The 20472-nt window shown below is 40.9% G+C and overlaps 1 protein-coding gene across 2 annotated transcripts; it reads right to left on the reverse strand.

Annotated features, from left to right (window-relative positions):
- Positions 1 to 5580: 5580 nt before the first annotated feature.
- Rchy1 (ring finger and CHY zinc finger domain containing 1) lies at positions 5581 to 20467 on the reverse strand. Of its 2 annotated transcripts, XM_021162506.3 has the most exons (9): positions 20258 to 20467; positions 14471 to 14590; positions 14129 to 14244; positions 12154 to 12232; positions 9859 to 9903; positions 9698 to 9756; positions 9586 to 9612; positions 8472 to 8592; positions 5581 to 6163 (listed from the first exon to the last, which is right to left on the reverse strand). In XM_021162506.3, exons 1-9 carry the CDS (start codon positions 20345 to 20347, stop codon positions 6035 to 6037), a joined length of 786 nt encoding a protein of 261 aa, XP_021018165.1. In that variant the 5' UTR covers positions 20348 to 20467; the 3' UTR covers positions 5581 to 6034. The 2 variants fall into 2 exon arrangements, with proteins under 2 accessions (XP_021018165.1, XP_085692975.1); XM_085836849.1 differs by lacking the exons at positions 14129 to 14244; positions 14471 to 14590.
- Positions 20468 to 20472: the final 5 nt, after the last annotated feature.

Consider the following 20472-nt stretch of genomic DNA (forward strand, 5'->3'; position numbering starts at 1 on the left):
CAGCTCCTTGGGTACTTTCTCTAGCTCTTCCATTGGGGGCCCTGTGATACATCCAATAGCTGACTGTGAGCATCCACTTCTGTGTTTGCCAGGCCCCGCCACAGTCTCACAAGAGACAGCCAGCCATATCTGGGTCCTTTCAGCAAAATCTTGCTAGTGTATGCAGTGGTGTCAGCGTTTGGAAGCTGATTATGGGATGGATCCCGGGATATGGCAGTCTCTATTTGGTCCATCCTTTCATCTCAGCTCCAAACTTTGTCTCTGTAACTCCTTCCATGGTTGTTTTGTTCCCAATTCTGAGAAGGGGCAAAGTGTCCACACTTTGGTCTTCGTTATTCTTCAGTTTCATGCGTTTAGCAAATTGTATCTTCTATCTTGGGTATTCTGAAATTCTGGGCTAATATCCACTTATCAGTGAGTACATATTGTGCAAGTTCTTTTGTGATTGGGTTACCTCACTCAGGATGATACCCTCCAGGTCCAACCATTTGCCTAGGAATTTCATAAATTCATTCTTTTTAATTGCTGAGTAGTACTCCATTGTGTAAATGTACCACATTTTCTGTATCCATTCCTCTGTTGAGGGGCATCTGGGTTCTTTCCAGCTTCTGGCTATTATAAATAAGGCTGCTATGAACATAGTGGAGCATGTGTCCTTCTTACTGGTTGGGACATCTTCTGGATATATGCCCAGGAGAGGTAGTGCGGGATCCTCTGGTAGTACTATGTCCAATTTTTTGAGGAACCGCCAGACTGATTTCCAGAGTGGTTGTACAAGCTTGCAATCCCACCAACAATGGAGGAGTGTTCCTCTTTCTCCACATCCTCGCCAGCATCTGCTGTCACCTGAATTTTTGATCTTAGTCATTCTGACTGGTGTGAAATGGAATCTCAGGGTTGTTTTGATTTGCATTTCCCTGATGATTAAGGATGTTGAACATTTTTTCAGGTGTTTCTCAGCCTTTTGGTATTCCTCAGGTGAGAATTCTTTGTTCAGCTCTGAGCCCCATTTTTAATGGGGTTATTTGATTTTCTGGAGTCCACCTTCTTGAGTTCTTTATATATATTGGATATTAGTCCCCTATCTGATTTAGAATAGGTAAAGATCCTTTCCCAATCTGTTGGTGGCCTTTTTGTCTTATTGACGGTGTCTTTTGCCTTGCAGAAGCTTTGCAATTTTATGAGGTCCCATTTGTCGATTCTCGATCTTACAGCACAGGCCATTGCTGTTCTATTCAGGAATTTTTCCCCTGTACCCATATCTTCGAGGCTTTTCCCTACTTTCTCCTCTTTAAGTATCAGTATCTCTGGTTTTATGTGGAGTTCCTTAATCCACTTAGATTTGACCTTAGTACAAGGAGATAGGAATGGATCAATTCGCATTCTTCTACATGATAACCGCCAGTTGTGCCAGCACCATTTGTTGAAAATGCTGTCTTTTTTCCACTGGATGGTTTTTGCTCCCTTGTCAAAGATCAAGTGACCATAGGTGTGTGGGTTCATGGATGAATTCTTAAGAACCTATAATCTATCAAGACTGAAACCAGAAAGAAATAGAAGGCTGAAGAGACCAAAAGCAAGGAGAGTAAATCAAAAATATAAGAACTCCCATCAGAAACTGCAGAAACTGCTCAGCAGGCAAGGGCTCCCACAATACTGGCCCAAGGCCCCAAGAGGGTCCCTAAGGTTTGCATCAGAGAGCTCACAACTGCCTGTAACCCCAGTTCCAGGATTGGAGCCCACGCCTCTGGCCTCAGTAGGAACCTGCATTCACATGCAGATACACCCCACACACACACCCCCCACAGTGTATTAGCTTGGCCCAGGGAGTGGCACTATTGGGTCTGGCCCTGTTGGAGTGGGTGTGGCCTTGTTGGAATAAGTATGTCACTGTGGGTGTGGGCTTTAAAACCTTCATTTTAGCTACCTGGAAGTCAGTATTCTGCTAGCAGCATTCAGATGAAGATGTAGAACTCTCAGCTCCTCCTGCACCATGCCTGCCTTGATGATAATAGACTGAACCTCTGAACCTTTAAGGCAGCCCCAATTAAATGTTGTCCTGAAAGTTGCCTTGGTCAGTGGTGTCTATTCACAGCAGTAAAACCCTAACTAAGACACACAGATAAGACACATAATTTACAAAAAAAAAAAAAAAAAAAGATCTCCCATCAAGAAAAAAATGGCTTCGCAGCAGAATTCTACTAAATATTTAAGAACTAACCCCAATCTTTCTTAAGTCTTCTGAAGGGGGTGGGGAGAGGAGATGATGATGATGGTACTTCTGGCAGTGATGTTATGGGAATTTCTGCCCCTGCCCCACTCTAGCCTATATAGCTCCCAAAGAAAAGACACAAAAACCTGGCATTTCTATTACAAGCTGTAAACAGACTGGGCAGAATCCGAGCGAGTTTAAACTAACTCCCAGTCACAGGCCCTGTGCTATTTGCCAACGGAGTCTTGCTCTGTTTGTTCCACTGCATGTGTGTCCTCAGGGCGGATTTCCTCTATGCCATGAGCTCGTGGTCCATCCTTATACATCCATCCTGCTTCACAGTTACCTTCTTTTTTACCAGGGCACACACCTTTAATCCCAGTGCTTGGAAAGCGGAGGTAGGCAGATCTCTGTGAGTTCGAGGCCAACCTGGTCTACAGTGATTTCTGGGGAAGTCAGAGTTACACAGAGAACAACTGTCACAACAAAGAAAAAAAGGTTTTCTTTGTATGATGATCAAAACGTTTTGTAATGATTTAGTCTAACTCTGTGGATAAAGCAAGCCAAGACCTCCTTTTCCTTCCCCTCATGGCCCCTACTTGACCTCAAGTCCTGACTTTCTCTCTCTCCTGCCTAGTCACAGGCTCTAGGCTTTTATTGTCCAATCAGGGAATACTGGGGACCATTCTTTACAGCGCAGTGGTCAACACACTGCCCATGTCCAGACTGCAACCTGATCCTGGAGCACAGAACTCAGTCTCTGAATCCACAGTGCACAGAGCAACCCCACCACTTATTAACCTACTTTACAAGTCAGCATCACAGTAATACATTGCAATGCCAGGAAGACCAAAAGAAAAATTACAAACCAATGCTACTGATGAGCACAGATAATAAATATACCACACTTAATAAAAAAAGCCCCAGCTAATATCAGTATTACAGTAAAAAGGTTAAAGTCCTTCCTTCCTCTAAGTAACAAAAGGATGGCTGGTCTCACCACTTCCCCCACCCCCAACAGGATATCAGAGAAGTTAGCAACAGCAAAGAAAGAATAAGATTTCTGTTCTAATTAGGGTTACTATTGCTGTGCTGAAACACCATGACCAAAGCCACTTGGGAAAGAAAAGGGTAAACAGTTGGCTTACACTTCCAAATCACTGAAGAAGCCAGGTCAGTAACTAAAGCAGGGCAGGGATCTGGAGGCAGGAGCTGACACAGAAGACACAGAGGGGTGCTGCTTACTGGCTTGCTCCCTGTGGCTTGCTCAGCCTGCTTTCTTATAGAACCCTGACCACCAGCCCAGGGACGGCATCACCCACTATGGACTGGGCCCTCCGGTTGATCACTAATTAAGAAAATCCTTTATAGGACTGCAGCCCAGTCTTACAAAAGCATTCTCTCAACTGAGGCTCCCCATTCTCTGATGACTTGACATGAAAGCAGCTGTCACAGTATTCAAGCATCATATCAAAAAAAAAAAAAAAAAGCCCTAAAGACTCCATCAGAAATTCATACATGTACTTAGGTCATATCCACTCCCACGGCTTCCCTCCAGTTCCCATCAAGACTTCCAAACACATCACATATCACTAATTTCTTTTTCTCTTACAGAGGGTCTTTCTATGTAGCCCAGGATGGCCTTGAACTTAGACCTCCCAAGTGCTAGGATTAAAAATACAGAACACCATGCCTAGCCCGTCTTTTTTTTTTTTTTTTTTTTTTTAATTTATGTGTATACCCTGAAATTCTGACCTGGGTCCCGTGGACCCAGCTCATGTCCTTTGAAAGAAAAGCAAGTGCTCTGAACCACTGACCCGCCTTTCCAGATGACCCTTTCTTTTTTTAATAACCCAGTGAGTCCAACTAGTGCTTTCCACGTACCCACAGGTGCAGCCATCCACTGGGGTGTGGACAACCCACAGCCCCTAAGAAACGCAATGCTTCTCCCTTCACGGGAGCGTTATCTGCTCTTCAGCTACAAGCAGGGCTCAGGGCTCACTTTATCCTTGCAGGATTTTTCACAGGTTTGATCTCATAAAGGTCTCAGCAGGCAACCGTGGCTGCTCTAAGTTCACATGCGACAACCTTGTCATGTCAAAACCCAGTGTTTTCCAGCCGTCTTCTTCATCTTCCAGCTCTCATGTCCTTCCCATCCACACCCACCATGTTGTTCCCTGAGCCTTGGGAATAGGGGTTGATACAGATGACCCATCTATGCTCGGCACATTCATTGAGGTATATTTAATTCTTTTAGGTAAGCACAGAAAAGTGTAAATTGAGAGCCCTTCCCAGGACTATTTCATCCTATTTATCTCCTACTTCTGAGAATTTAGAAAATAATCCATGTCTACACTGACGACACATACTGCTTGCATTAATAAAACAGAATATGTTGACCAAATATGAGGAATGGCAGAATGTACCACTACAAGGAACTTTTCATTGACTTTTTTAAAGCATCTAGAACCACAACTGGCTTACAACTGCTTACAAAAATACCGACTGAATAAATTACTCTGTGGAGAAGTAATTCTGGCAGACTGGAAGAACTTGCAACAATAACAGTAGACTTAAAGCATTGGAAGAGCGTCATTACTTTATACACTACTTTCCCAAATCATTCATCCATAAAAGCATCTCAAAGGAAAAAAGGGAATGTTTTTTACATAAGATGGCTTATGTTGTCACAAGAGCCAAAAATTAACAACCTTGAGGGAAAAAAGTCTGTAAAACAATATTTCAGTACAATTTCATTAGTAATTTATTACATAAAATTGTATTATAGTATTCAAAGGACTGTCTTAGAAAATTAAAAAGCAGCCTGGGTGGTGGCGCACGCATTTAATCCTAGCACTCAGGAGGCAGAGGCAAGCAGATTTCTGAGTTCGAGGCCAGCCTGGTCTACAGAGTGTGCTTCAGGTCAGCCAGGGCTATACAGAGAAACCCTGTCTGGAAGAACCAAAAAAAAAAAGAAAGAAAAGAAAAAATTAAAAAGCACACGTATCACAGTCAGCTATTGGATGGATCACAGGGCCCCCAATGGAGGAGCTAGAGAAAGTACCCAAGGAGCTAAAGGGAACTGCAACCCCATAGGTGGAACAACATGATGAACTAACCAGTACCCCGGAGCTCTTGACTCTAACTGCATTTGTATCAAAAGATGGCCTAGTCGGCCATCACTGGAAAGAGAGGCCCATTGGACTTGCAAACTTTATATACCCCAGTATAGGGGAATGCCAGGGCCAAAAAGTAGGAGTGGGTGGGTAGGGGACTGGGGTGGGGGGGGAGTGTATTGGGGACTTTTTGGATAGCATTGGAAATGTAATTGAGGAAAATACCTAATAAAAAAAATTAAAAAAAAAAAAGCACACATAATTAGATTTTAATAAGAACTTAAAAATTACAGTACGGCCCTTAAAATCAAAGACTAGTTAAAATTGAATGTAGTTCTATCAAGAACAAAAAATTAACTCTGCGTGCATAGCATCACTTAAAGTTCCATGAAAATATAAAGTATTTCGATGAATGTGACTATATCTGGGACAAACATCATTGGCTTCAAAACTTGACACTAAAGGAATTTCCAATCTACACACGCTCAGAGGCTTCGCCCAGTAATCGCTATTACAATCACCCAGTAAGCTCTATTACATTTCCATCCAGAGATCTTGAATCCTCAGGTGTTCACACTGTGACCCACTGTTGTGACAGTGGTATGAAACATCTCTAATGCAGATGGACAGTCAGATCGGAACATTGGGATCTTTTACAGAGCTTCATCTCCATCACAGAGCTGTTCTCTAGCCAAGGACAGGCTTCTCACTGCTGATCCACTGACACTCTGCGGCCTCCAGCTTGGGCAGTATTGTAGGAGTCACAAAACTTACATTTCATGCCTAAGATATGGAACTGGACTGTGGATCGTCCATTACAGTCATTGCAGAGAATCTGAAAAATGAAGAGGAAAAGTTTTAAGCCTTGTAACTACAAGTGACACTGCCTGATTAGCAATCACTTGAAAGTCATATAAAAGATGTGAAAATGCACGTCTGTCTAAGCATTTTTGAAGGGAAACTGTCTCTTCTCCAGTGAGAATTTTAAAGGTTATTAGGATGGAAGGCTTTGAATTCATAAAATGAAAATTTTATGAACCCCAGAACCTCAATTTAAAATAGCTCCTAAAAGTATCCATAATACAAGCAAGCAAATTAACATGGATATATTTATTAGGCAAACACTTAATATGTAAAAAACAAAATAACACACGATGATTTCATTATTTTCACTGGCACTCAGAATTTACCTTAACTAATAAAACTGAAATTTCTACAAATTGGAATATTTTGCTTAATTTTTAGGCTTACTATGCCTCAGCAATGAATTCAAAAACAAAACTTTCTAAATCAAAGTTCTGAAGTCAGAGTCTATTGTATATCCCTAAGATAACAAGGACTCAATCTTTTCTGGTGCTAAGATTCCCAGAAGGCAATTGTTCATCTGCAAATAGATCAATATATAACTATGCAGCAGTCTTAGCATAATTTAGAAAAGGACTCTTGGGGCTGGCGAGATGGCTCAGCAGGTAAGAGCACTGACTTCTCTTCTGAAGGTCCTGAGTTCAAATCCCATCCATAATGAGACCTGACGCCCTCTTCTGGAGCGTCTGAAGACAGCTACAGTGTACTTATTTAAATCTTTGGGCCAGAGTGAGCTGGGCCAACCAGAGTGAGCAAGGTTGACCTGAGCCCAACAACCACATGAAGGCTCACAACCATCTGTACAGCTACAGTGTACTCATACACATTAATAAATCTTTAAAAAAAAAAAAAAAAAAAAAAAGGACTCTTAAAGGCAGACATTAGAGATTGTATGAGAAGTGACCTCCATCAGGTACAGTGTTTCAGGTACAGAGTTGTTGAAGTTTCTGTTGTTGTTTGGGTTTGGTGTGTGTATGTGTGTGTGTAGGTGGTTTGTGTGCATGTGTGGGTGTACATGGAGACCTGAGGTCAGTATTGGATGCCTTTCCTTCATTGCTCTCTACCTTCATTTTTTGAGACAGAGTCTCTCACTGAACACAAAGGTTCAACCCGGGTGGCTGTCAGTGCCTTTCAGGAAGGAGTCTGTCTACCTTATCCTTCTAAAGGACAGGTTATGGGCATGCATGACCATGCTTCGCTTTGTCCATGCATTCTGGACATCCAAACTCAGGTCATTGGGCTTGGAGGTCAGACACATTACCAAATGAGCCACCGTCTCACTCCTTAGCATAGGGTTTCTTTATAAATGACAAAAATATTCTAATATTGTGGTGCTGTTTGTACACTCCATAAATATACTAAGTCCGTGAATTGTACACTTTTAAGGAATGAGCTCCAGTGTATGTGAGGTATACCTTCATAAAGCTATTATTTCAAAGAAAGCATCTACAGGAACACAGTAAACTTCAGCCTCCAGTAAACATCACAATTATCAGATAGTATCTAAGGGAATCTTCCATTGTCCTTAGTAACAATTCAACTTTAATTTTGGAAGTTTCCAGAGTAAATAAGCCAGAAAGGTTTCTGGTTTTGTTTTATGGTGCTAGGATCAAATCTAGGCCCTTGCACTCACTACCTCCTACTGAGGTACATATCCAACATTAGAATAATTATTTGGCTTTGTTTCATCCTTGTGTTCTGAAGTATTTGTAGACATTTAGAACATTTGTATGTCCAAATGTTATTCAGACATCCAAAAGCTATTATTTTCCAACTCTGATTTAAACTCAATACTATGCTGAAAATAAGCTATAGCAACCCTGTCATTTTTCTGTATGTCAAAGGATAATCTAATTGAGAACAAATGAAGTTTGCAACAAAATATAAAGGGCAGTAAACATTAAAACCCAAAGGTAGTTTTCAAAACACAACAAATACAGTCTCTTGAAAGAGAATTTTGAAAATTTAAATGAGGCCAAATAAAATAAAACATCAATGATCCACTTCTGACTCTAGCAAGTAAGCTGCCAAAAATTCATAATGAAGCATTTGCCTGCCACCTAGTGTTGAGAGAAACCACACAAAGGTATTTTTAGGGCTTTTCCTACCCTGGTCTGATATCAATATAAAAAAATTTATTTAAATCATTTCTCCCTGCTTTAGTTAATTAAAATGGCACTAGGTCAAAGCAGTAATTTTTAGAATCTAAGCAAAGAGGCAAAAGTAAGAAAGGATATCACCAAGAAACCTAAAAAGTTCTCAACATGGATTCTACTTACATCAACAGTCACATTCTGGTATTCCGATGGCATGGGAGTCTGTGCTACCTCATTATCTAGTTGTCTCCAGTACCGAGTCATGTCTAAGGCAGAATGCATACACAATGGGCATCTGTAACCTCTACAAGAGATAGGAAGTGGGGTCTGCATCAGCTCGGGCACACAGAAGACACAGCTCACTAGCACATAAGTCTCCGGAGTATTAGTCTACAGTTCAAGTTACTGTCTCAGGAAACTGAAAAATCTATCCTAAAAAACAAATATTACATTTAGCATCTTATGATACTTTTAAATCATATGTCTTTATTTCCCCCCCGCTTTGGTTTTTTTCGAGACAGGGTTTCTCTGTGTAACCCTGGCTGTCCTGGAACTCACTCTGTAGACCAGGCTGGCCTCAAAATCAGAAGTCCTCCTGCCTCTGCCTCCCGAGTTCTGGGATTAAAGGCGTGCACCACCAACACCCGGCACGTCTTTATCCCTAACTCTCTAAAATAGAGAAGTAGGCAATATTCTTTGTAGGACTATGTCTTTGCCTAAAATTATCAATAAAACTATTCATTAGCTAAGCAATTTAATTTTTTAGGACACTGATGCAAAGAAATGGTTTTCCTAAAACTTATCCCAATCATAGTACTACTTCCTCTCTAAAATTTTTCAAAAGTTGCTCCCTGTCTAGGAATTAATTTTCTGTTCATTCATCAGTAGAATCAAAGCACCTTTCTACTCTTTCCTATTTCTCATGTTATTGTAGTTCCAGTTTTAAAGAAAATTGACTGGTTTTCTTTGCTGTTCCCTGCTGGATCAATATACTGAACTGATAAAATTTGGACCCTATTCCTCTGCGCTTTCCCAGTATATGTGGATGGAAAACAAGAGGGTTTGCTGCCTCGAGCTGTGGGAGGCAGAAGGCACAATAGGGACATGGGAGCAGAGTGCAGTCCTGTTCCCCAAGACCCCACGCCCAACTAAACAGCAGTCACCGACTCTCCTCACCACCATCTGTGTACCTACCACACCCAAACAGTGTACCTGGCCAGCATGTCTGCCCACCCCACCACCCTCTCACAAAAAACAAATCTTAAACTGTAAGCTTTTAAATCCATCAAAAACTCACTCTTTCAACATTTCTTCATAACACGTTCTGAAAGAAAACAGAGCACATTTTAGTAAAAGGAAAGTTCCATGATGTGCACACACCTGGAGCAGGAAGAACAACATCTGCTTACCTATGTAGGAGATGCCCACACGGCAAGACGTGAGCAACAACACGGGAGGTGTGAATGTCCTACGAGGAAAGAAAGTTATTCGTGCTTACATAAAGACACTAACAAAGTACTTCAAATTCAAAACAGGACATTTCCAAAGTGAAAAAATATTCCACACTCACCTCCAAGCATATTGGACAATTCTGCCGGGAAACATTTTCAATACACTGTTTAAAGGAGAATCTTACATCAACAAAAGCATCAAAAAATAAAAATGTCAACTATAACAGCATTAATAAAATATATAAATACAATAAAATAAACTGACTAAAAGAGCCAATGAGATGACTCAGTGGGTAAAGACTTGCCACCAGGCCTGAGGACCTGAGTTCAATCCCTGGAACTGACATGCTGGAAGGAGAAACCCCACTGCAACAAGTTGTCCTCTGACTTCCACAGGTGAAGAACTAAATTAGAATCCCAGCAGTAGGAAGTTTTTATCGTGGCAATATATACAAGGAGATAAGGGAAAACACTAAGCCACAGATGAGTCTCTTGTTTTCAGTACAAGTCAGGATCCCTTACTAACATTTAAACAGTGAATAGTAGCCGAACAATTTTTAAAAATAATAAGAGAACATATATAGCTTTCTAAAATAAAAGAGATTAATGCAGAGAAAACTCCTTCAAAAACTGAATTGAAAATTCTAGATTATAATCTCAGCCCTGCCATTTATGAATCTTTAAGATTTTAGAAAAGTCAACACTTCTTGATTCTAATTTTCTCCATTTATAAAATAAAACTAACGTGTATTTCCTTTTTGCTCCCGAGTACACTCCATATATACACAAACCCACCTACCTTAGCATCTATGTAATTAGGATGTTTCTGACAGTCCACAGCATTGCTGAGTGAATGACATGTGATGAAATGGCTGTGTGTATACACACATGTGCATGTGTGAACACAAATGTATTCTATATATGCTCTGGAAACCAGAACAGAGCCAGAGAAATATAATCCAAGAGGCTATGACTCCAGGTTATCATCATTAGCCTGTCTTTAATTTTCATCGTGAGAAGAGGTGTCTCTGTTAACTCAGATGATCCATGAACTTACAGCACCTCTGCCTCAGCCTGCCGACTGCTAAGATGCAAGCATGTGCCACAGCCTCTGCCAGCTTACTTGGCTAGCACCCCAAGTTTTTAAAGTGAGACTCAGTCTTTAACAAACTCACATTCTGCTCATCAGGTTCCTTTAAGCTAAGACAGGGAATCTTGGAAATTATTTTTCTTACCTCACTCTAGTTCTCAGCCAGTGTTCACTATTCACCCTGACTTCTTTGCTAAAATACAATTTTAGGTCAAGTCCTACCTAACATTGTATTTCTACAAGAATCTTTTACCTTTATCTTCTACAGAACATGGTGATTATTAAATTATTTCAAATATTCTTTCTGTGTCTGTGTATTCTTTCTCTCCATTCCCCCACCTCCGTCTGTCTGTGTCTGTCTGCCTGTCTCATCTTCAGACAGAAGTCATTATTAGTCTCTGTACTGGAATGTCCTGTACTTTTATACTTTGCTTGGCTGATCCTCCATTCTTTAAATTCTTACAGTAGATAGAATCAGTACTATAGATTGTTTTTAAGTAGGGAGAGGGTCTGGAATTACAATAAAATTCCTATATCCACATTTATAAGTCTTAATCATGAAAGGAAATACAAAGAATTATTCTTAGGACACGATGTAAATAGGTATCACTTAACATTTTTCCTTTTAAAATTAATCTTAGAAGCAATATCAATGATAAGCATCAATAAACCAACTGAGAAGCTGTACTGGCTGGTTTATGTCAACTTGGCACAAGTTAAAGTCATCAATGAGGAAGGAGAATCAGTTGAGGAAAAGCTTGCATGAGATCCAGATGTAAGACATTTTCTCAATTAATGATTAAAGGAGGAGGGCCCAGCCCATGGTGGGTGGTCCCATCCTGGAATCTATAAGAAAGCAGAATGAGCAAACTGGAAGGAAAAAGCCAGTAAGCAGCACCCCTTCATGACTTCTACGTCACCTCCAAGATTCTGCCCTATTTGAGTTCCTGTTCTCACTTCCTTGAATAATGAACAGCAATATGGAAATGTAATAATACAGAAATGCAAGCCAAATAAACCTCTCTTTCCCCAAGGTGCTTTTTGATCATGGTATTTTGGCACAGCCATAGAAACCCTAACTACGAAGCAACATGCTAATAGCTGCTGTAAAAGACACTCTTACATTACAAAGAACAAACAGTGGATCCAAGATTCTTAGGCATATATTTTATATTAACTACTGAATTCTGCTCTTTTGGAAAGCAAAAAATATAGTTGAAGTTGGCAATATATGAAAAATAGCATGTTTCCAAAACTTATTAATATTTAATCTGGTTTTCAAAAACATTAGCATTTTTTAAATTATGCAAACTGAATAATGTACCTTGTGTTTTCCTCGAAGATTCATGGCTAGGCATAAATTACATTTCAAGCAATGGAAAAAATCTTCCTTTGGACCAATCCTAACAAAATATAACATGAAGGTCAAAAGATTATTTTTTTATTACCCGATAATTTGTTCACTATATAATGCCCAAACTTAGGCCTACTGTAGAAATGTTCCAACCACACTAAGACTATGGAGAGAGTACTGTCTCTCCGGTGCCAAAGGTAAGCACCACAAGCAGAGGGACACTCTTCCAGACTTCTTCTCTAAAGAGGGAAACAGACGCAGAGGACGGGTACACAATTCCAATGTGCTGTTCTGCAACTTATCTAAACTTGCTAATATATCCCAAGGATTACTATGTCTGCCCATAGGAGACCTCTTCTTTCTTCTTAATAGGATGGGGTATAGATGTACCATGTTCAACGGTATTTCCTTATTGATACAATCCAGATGGTACTGGATCATCCAGATGGTAATACTGGCAACCTGAGCCTCCAAAGACCGCTAGCCTACATCCCCACAGACAGGGCCCGATCCGTGTTCCTCACAACATGCACATCAACACATGTACAACAGAAAAAACACATCACTTTAACTTTCATTTCTCAAATGACAAGGACTATTCTTTGATACTAAAGAATTGTTTATATTTTTATGAATCTTCTGTTGATATGCTCTGCTTATTTTTCTACCTGGTTATTTGTCTTTTATCAATTTAAAAGAAATCTTTATACATCCTGGATATTCATCTTTTTCATTTATGTATGTTAGGATTAATTCTCCAGTCTGTTGTCTACAAAGTGAGTTCCAGGACAACCAAGGTTATAAACAGAGAAACTTTGTCTCAAATAACTAAAAAAACAAAAACAAAAAACAAAAAACAAAAAAAACAAAACAAAAAACCCTAAATCTTCAATACTACTTAGCTTTTCACAATTTTGTTCTCATATGATAAAGACTATGATCAAACTTAAAAACACGATACAACATTCTTAAAGATTTACAAGCAAAATTAGCAAGTTCAAAGTCCTGAGAAAGAATGAAGATTAAACCGAGTATTTACGAACTCTTTAGCCAATGCATATACTGCCCCCTAGTCCAATTCCTTTTTAATTAAATCAAGCAATGGTGGTGTATGCTTTAATCCCAGTACTCAGGAAGCAGAGGCAGGAGAATCTCTGTGTATTTGAGGCCAGCCTGGTCTACAGAGCTAGTTCCAGGACAGCCAAAGCTATACAAAGAAAGCCTGTCTCAAAAAACAAACAAGCAAACAAATTCTGTTTTAAGGAATAAGGAGAGAAGGGGGTTCGGAGGGAAGAAATGTTGTAATTAAATTACAATCTCAAATATAAACAGAAACAGAAAGAATCACTGCACTGAACTCCAATAATGAGCTTACAGGCAATAAATCAGATTATGACTTTCAGGTGACTGTATCTTAGATGAATGATCTCCCTTAAAACAAAAGAAAGTGAAACTGGGCAATGGTGCACACGCCTTTAAACCCAGCACTCAGGAGGCAGAGGGAGGTGGCTCTGAGTTCAAGGTCAGCATGGAGTATATAGTGAGCAGTGAGATGTACTTGTTTGAATGGAAATGTGCCCCACGAGCTCCAGGTCTGCATACTGGGTCTCCTGTTGGTGGTGATGTCTGGGGTGGTTTAAGAGGTCTGGCCTTGCTAGAGGAAGTGTGTCACTGAAGATGACCTCCGAGACTAAGGTGATTGCTACTTCTCATTCTCTGCCTCCTGCTTACAGTTCAAGACATGAGCCCTCAAGCTTGATGATCCAACCACCATGCCTGTCACCTGCTGCCAAACTGTCCCCACCATCAGACTCTAACCCTTGGGAACCACAGTTCAAATAAACTCTCTTCTAAGTTGCCTTGGTCATAATGTTTTATCGCAGCAAATACACCATTACCCAAATGTACTGGAAATAATTCAAAGAGGACATTTTATGTACAGTACCTACAAATCCCACAGTTCTCACAGTGATACTGCTTTTTGTCTTTGTCAAACAGGTGGCAAATATTGCAGTAATATTCTCCAAACAATGTGCTACAGTCTTCACAAGTCTGCTGGGCCTGAAAAGGACACAGTAATTAAAAACTCGAGTAAATTTATCAAAACTATTTAAATATCCAGAATTTATGTTAAAGTGTGTTTAGCCTATTTTTTATGTTTTTAAACATCTAACTCAACAATGTTGCTTCCTCAGAGAATTAAGTCTTATTTCCAACTTTTGATTAAATTATTTCAACCCATCTTAAACCTTTAAAACGAGATGGGGCAGATGCCATAAGGCCTTACATGTTGGAGTTTTTCACAGTTGATGCACTGCACTTCCTTGACTTTGAAGCGATCTAGCTGATGATCTTCATTGGTATCATGACACAGCCGGCAAGTATAAAGCTTGTCACAACAAGGTGCCTAACACCCGGGGGAACAAAGGGAAGAGAAGAGAAGAAGACAAGTTAATTACAAATAAAGGATGTCCTACAAGCTCACAAATTACAACCAGTGGATACGTGGTAGCATTCATTCCTTGGCACATTTGATACTAATAATCTTCCCCTTCAATATGTTTGAATGACTCTAAATACAACTTTCAAACACAAAAATTTTGAAAGATAGAAATCACTAGACAAAAAAAAAATAAAATAACACTCAACTCTTGTTCTCAGCCTAACAGAATATAGGTAAACACCTTTCTGAGACATTGCCAGAGAAGGGGGAAAAATCACTTATATACCTTGACATTTAAACACAAAATTTTCACTAATCATGGTACATACTGCTAACATTGCATTGGATGCAGTAAATATAAAAAACAAGAGACAGTCACGGTTTTTTAGATAGAGTCTCTCTAGAAAGCCCTGGCTGTCCTGGAAACTATGTAAAACAGGCTGGCCTTAAAGTCGGATTATCTCTGCCTCCCAAGTGCTAGGAGTAAAACCATGCATCACCACCTCCAGCCTCACCATTTTGAGAATGTTGATAACTGCCAGTTGTCTACTGAAATCTGTCCCTTACTTCCTGAACACGTTACCCAATTATTCTACAGTTGGATCCCACACATGATCATATGCCTTAAAATGCATCAAAATGATACAACAGGGAAAACAAAACAAAACCTTGACTCTAAAATAACGAGATGAAACAGAGGCTTTTTACCCATCTGGATCACTTGAGAATTGTTACATGGAAAGAAATACACAGAAATGTATTCTTAATTATTTAAACATCATTATTGTTAGGTCATTTCATTTTAAGTATTTAATTTTTACCCTGCTATATCAAGAAATGCCCAGGCTTGGGATGTAGCTTAATGGAAGTTATTTGCCTAACAAGGTGCGAATGTCATCACCTAATCTCAGCATTCAAAACAGTAAAGTCAGGAAAAAAATCATATACCTTAACATCTCTACTAGCTGGTTTTGTGTGTCTGCTTGACCCAAGCTGGAGTTATCCAAGAGAAAGGAGCCTCCCTTGAGGAAATGCCTCCATGAGATGCAGCTGTAAGGCATTTTCTCAATTAGTGATCAAGGGGGGAGGGGCCAGCCCACTGTGGGTGGTGCCATCCTCAGGCTGGTGGTCCTGGATTCTATAAGGAGGCTGAGCAAGCTAGGGAAAGCAAGACAGTAAGCAGCATCCCTCCATGGCCTGACCTGCTTGAGTTCCAGTCCTGACTTTCTTTGGTGATGAACAGCAGTGTGGAAGTGTAAGCTGAATAAACCCTTTCCTCCCCAACTTGCTTCTTGGTCATGATGTTCTGTGCAGAAATAGAAACTAAGACAAATTGGTACCAGCCAGTGGGGTATTCCTGTGACAACCTGACCATGTTTGGAGGAGGACTGTGGAAGGACTTTGGAACTTTGGGCTAGAAGAGTCATTAGATATTAAGAGCTCTTTGGGATGTTCTGTAGGAGCTTGGAAGATAATGTTGAGAACAGTGCAAAAGATGGAGGCCTGGCTTGTGAAATTTCAGAGGGAAGATTAAAGACTCTTCTTATCCAGGCCGTTGCTGTTTTTATTTTGAAGATTCTGTAGTTCTGGTTAGCTGGGACTGAACAATCCGCTGTGATTAACAAGATATCAGAACTACTAAAGCGAAACCTTTGCATTACTGGGACTATGGATGCTGGTTAGCTGGAGCTAAGAACTTAGTGGTGATTAAGAAGAGACTAGTAAATTGAGGTGACATCTTCTGGGAAAAGTTTTCTGAGATTACAAAGAAGCTGTCTTCCAGAGATAGCCAAGGTTGTACTCCTGCTGCAGCAGGACTTGGTAATGTGTAAGAGTCACCCAGGTGGTACTGGTTTTGAAGGCATGAAGGGGTCATGCAGAGCAGCTGAGGCTCGGCACTGTGAGAGGCCATGGAAGGCCATTGGTGAAGGTGCAGCCTCAGTTGCAACTGATGGTCCAGGACTGAAAGGGTCATGCAAAGGAGTTGAGGCTGAATAAACCCTTTCTTCCACAACTTGCTTCTTGGTCATGATGTTCTTGTGCAGGAATACAAACCCTGACTAAGACAACATCTAAACACAAAATGTTTTAACTTCACTAATATTTACTAATCATGATGCATATACCTAATATTGCATAGGATGCAGTAAATATAAATTTGGGGGGCATAGGGGGTAACCAAACTTAAGGCACTCTCAGAGAAACAAAAAAAGTTGGACTGGCTGGTTTTGTGTATCAAGCTGACACAAACTAGAGTCATCAGAGAGAAAGGTGCCTCAGTTGAGGAAATGCCTTCATGGGATCCAGCTATAAGACATTTTTGCAATAGTGATCAATGGAAGAGGGCCATATGGGTATTGTAGGTGGTACCATCTGTGGGCTGGTGGTCCTGGATTCTATGAGAAAGCAGACTAAGGAAGCCATGGGAAGCAAGTCAACAAGCAACAGCCCTCCATGGCCTCTGCTTTATCTCCAGCCTCTAGGTCCCAGCCCTGCTTGCATTTCTGTCCTGACACCCCAATGATGGACTGTGATATGGAAGTATAAGCCGCATAAACTTGCTTTTTGGTCATAGTGTTTAGTCTCACCAATAGAAACCCTAACTAAGAATTAAATTTAAAAAAAAGAAAAAAATCCTAGGCCAGTAGGGTAGCCTAATGCAATTACTTTGCAAATCTACACATTACTGATGGTTTCCTATGCTATAAGTGAGCCATAACATAGTTCATCTTTTATTCTGAAACATGTCATTGGCTTTTTTTCTCAACATTTCTCTAACCTAAAAATGAATACATCCCCAATATTACTTTTTTTTTCCTGGTTTTTCGAGACAGGGTTTCTCTGTGTAGCCCTGGCTGTCCTGGAGCTCACTTTGTAGACTAGGCTGGCCTCAAACTCTGAAATCCGCCTGCCTCTGCCTCCCAAGTGCTGGGACGCCCGGCTCCAATAATCCTTTCGATACCTAAATTTTCTCACTTTATGTGGCCTTGTATTCCAACCCTCCTCTGACACAGTCTTATACTTAGGCCACAGCAGTTCACCAACTCAGGATCTTGTTATACTCTAAAGCTCTTAAGGAAATCAAAGACTTTTTGATGATATGGATTATAGCTACACCATCTCATACCAAAGTTACCAATGTTTTTAGAGCACTGCCAATTGTTTCTCTTTCATGAGTTTGACTCATTCCCCCTTTATAGAAAATGTCTGCCATATACTTATGTTTGAATGACCAATTGTTTTTTCAAGTCAAATGTTCCATGAACAAAGCAATTAACTTACTTCACAAGACAACTAACTGGCTAAGAACTTTTCTTCAAGAAAACCAAAGTGCTTGATAAGTTTTCTATTTGAAGAACAAGTTATTAAAAATGTTTATAAGTAAGAGCTAAGATTTAGTAAATATTAATTTTAGTGCAAGAAAAGAAGGAAGGAAGGGAGGGAGGGAGGGCAAACAGAAGGAAGGAGAGCAAAGCCACTTAGCAAGCCACGGAGTACAAGCCAGCAAGCAGTAAGCAGCATTCCTCCATGGCCTCAGCTTCAGAGTTCCTACCTCCAGTACCTGCCCTGCAGGAGCTCCTGCCTTGCTTTCCCCTAATAACAAACTGTCACAGCAAGGCCAAACAATAAACCCTTTTTGGCTGTGGTGCTTATTACAGCGCAGGAGAAGCAAACCCCCATGCTCTGCCTTGCCAGCTAAGAGCAGCCTTACTCGGATGCTGGGTCTTCCCACTGTGACTACTCAATGGTTCTCCCTTTTCTTGCTGCATTACAAAATGTCCTGTTGGATCATTTCCCAGTGTACAGAAACATGCTGTAACACAGCTTTCAGCAAAACAGCCACATTTTTGCTCTCCTTGGCAATAAAAATCCAAAAATCCTCTATGCTATTTTCAGTATCCACTCCAAGGAAGCTTTATCCTGGATACTTCCATTGACACCTTTCTTGTCAAGATCAACAGAGACCTTCCCCTGGCCAAATCAAAAGCCAGCTGTCACTCCTTATCTTGCTTGAACAGCTACACTTGATCTGGTAGATGACTTGCTCCTTGAAACACCTCAGCCTGCCTCTCCTAGTAAGAAAGAGGAAGAGGGGACAGAAAAACAATGCTTGACACTCAGAGAAAAAGATTTTAAGTGTTGCGAAACACAAATTTGGTTGTGCAATTTCTTTGCAGGGGTGGAAGGGGAAGGCCAGGTATTAAATTCAGTTTCATACCACTTTGAAACTGTAAAAATATTTCAGTAGAAATGTAACCAAAAGAATATTTAGCTCTTTATACAACATTAGATAACTGACCAGTCTGAAAAAATTCATCCAATGCTATGAATGCTCACCAAGCATGGCCTACAGAAAAGGGTTTAAGTTGTCTTGCAGATCTAAGCCTATCACTTAGTCCTAACCGATAAGGTCCGTGACCAGCAGAGCTGCTTGTGAAGGTGGCAGCGGAGGAGCTGAGGACCCCTGTGGGTGCTAGTTAATATTTTCTCCTAGTCATTTCTGGGGACACACCTCTTAAAACACCACATGTGCACTCTAGTATACAATCGTCACACGGTTTATAAAAGACGGACTTTCCCTGTTGGCAGAGAAGACTGAACCTAGAGACTCTCTGGTGAGGCCAGTACTCTAGCAATGACCTATATATACCCCCAGCCCCATCACCTTTTTTTTTTTTCTTATTTGCATTAGCATCTCCTGGCTGGTATTCCTTCTGCCTCTGCTTCACAAATAGCTGGAAGTATGCATCTCCTGGAGCTACAGGCCTTTACCACTAAGACTAGCTTCCAAACTTATGTATTTATATGCAAGCTCTTTAAAAAGTAGCTTGCTCCAAATTACACAGCAAGTTAAGGACAATCTAAACTATGAGGGGAAAGCTATAAGAATTCCAAGAGTCAAAGTTTCTTCTCAGTGGGAGGCGACTTCAAGACTGAAGCCAAGGCCTTCAGCATTTTAAACTCAATTCTAAGGCTGAAGTTATAACCCCAGCTCAAATCTCAGGCTTTCTCAACAAAATATTAATACTGCTTCTTTAAAAAAAAAAATCAGGTTAAGTCTTAACTGTGTGAGAGTCATTTTTAAAAACTCTAGATGACTAGAACGTCTCAAGCAGGAAAAATGATAGCATATATGTATTAGGCACTCCTTCAATATCCAACTTAATGGCAATCACCCACCTCTCATTTCACACAGACATTTTCTCCTGGACAGGTCTGGGCATATTCCTAGACAACAAAATGAAGCTGACAAGCCATACTATAAACTTCCTACACGTACAGAAATTATATTCTGATCCTCCCCTTGCTTATGCTTTCATCACTGCATCATACACACTTGACAGAAATAGGCCAGGCCCTTTCACTTCCTCATTCTACTGTCAGCCGCAAATGACGGATAAACCCACGAGGGAGGTGACTTTGTGCAAGGGCCAGGTCTTTACAAACAAGAACTTGGCTTGCAGCGGCGATCGAGTACAGAGCTCGCCTTGCCAAAACGTTTCCTGCAAGGAGAGCCCAACTCCAGATGGCAGGTATCCTGACAAGCAGCTCGGTCTGAAGCTTCTGCCCAACCTGTCCCAGCCTGACCCGACCGCAGCTCATCGAGGAGGAACCCTTTAAAGTCATCACCTTGAGGAGACAGGCTCTGTCATAGTGCTCGCAGCCCCGCGGCCCCTGCGCCAGGTTGCGGACGCCATCTTCCCGCGCCGTCGCCGCCATCTCCTCCTCCTCCTCCACCTCCCCCTCACAATCCACTGAACCTTCCCTCCAGCTTGGAAGCCACGCCTTAAGGAAGCACAGTCCGTCGGACACCCGCGCCTCCTCGGAGCAGCCACCACCACAGT

This window comes from Mus caroli, unplaced genomic scaffold, assembly GCF_978045245.1.
Source record: "Mus caroli unplaced genomic scaffold, Mus_caroli_1 scaffold_4, whole genome shotgun sequence".
NCBI classification, from domain to species: Eukaryota; Metazoa; Chordata; class Mammalia; order Rodentia; family Muridae; genus Mus; species Mus caroli.

What these genes read in the sequence shown, in the direction of transcription:
- Rchy1 (XM_021162506.3), bottom strand. Translation starts at nt 20,347, where the DNA reads ATGGCGGCGACGGCGCGGGAAGATGGCGTCCGCAACCTGGCGCAGGGG. An exon ending in ACTGTGAAAAACTCCAACAT is followed by an intron (nt 14,245 to 14,470) that starts GTAAGGCCTTAT and finishes TGTCCTTTTCAG; the next exon opens with GCCCAGCAGACTTGTGAAGA. An exon ending in ACCAGAATGTGACTGTTGAT is followed by an intron (nt 6,164 to 8,471) that starts GTAAGTAGAATC and finishes TTCATTTTTCAG; the next exon opens with ATTCTCTGCAATGACTGTAA.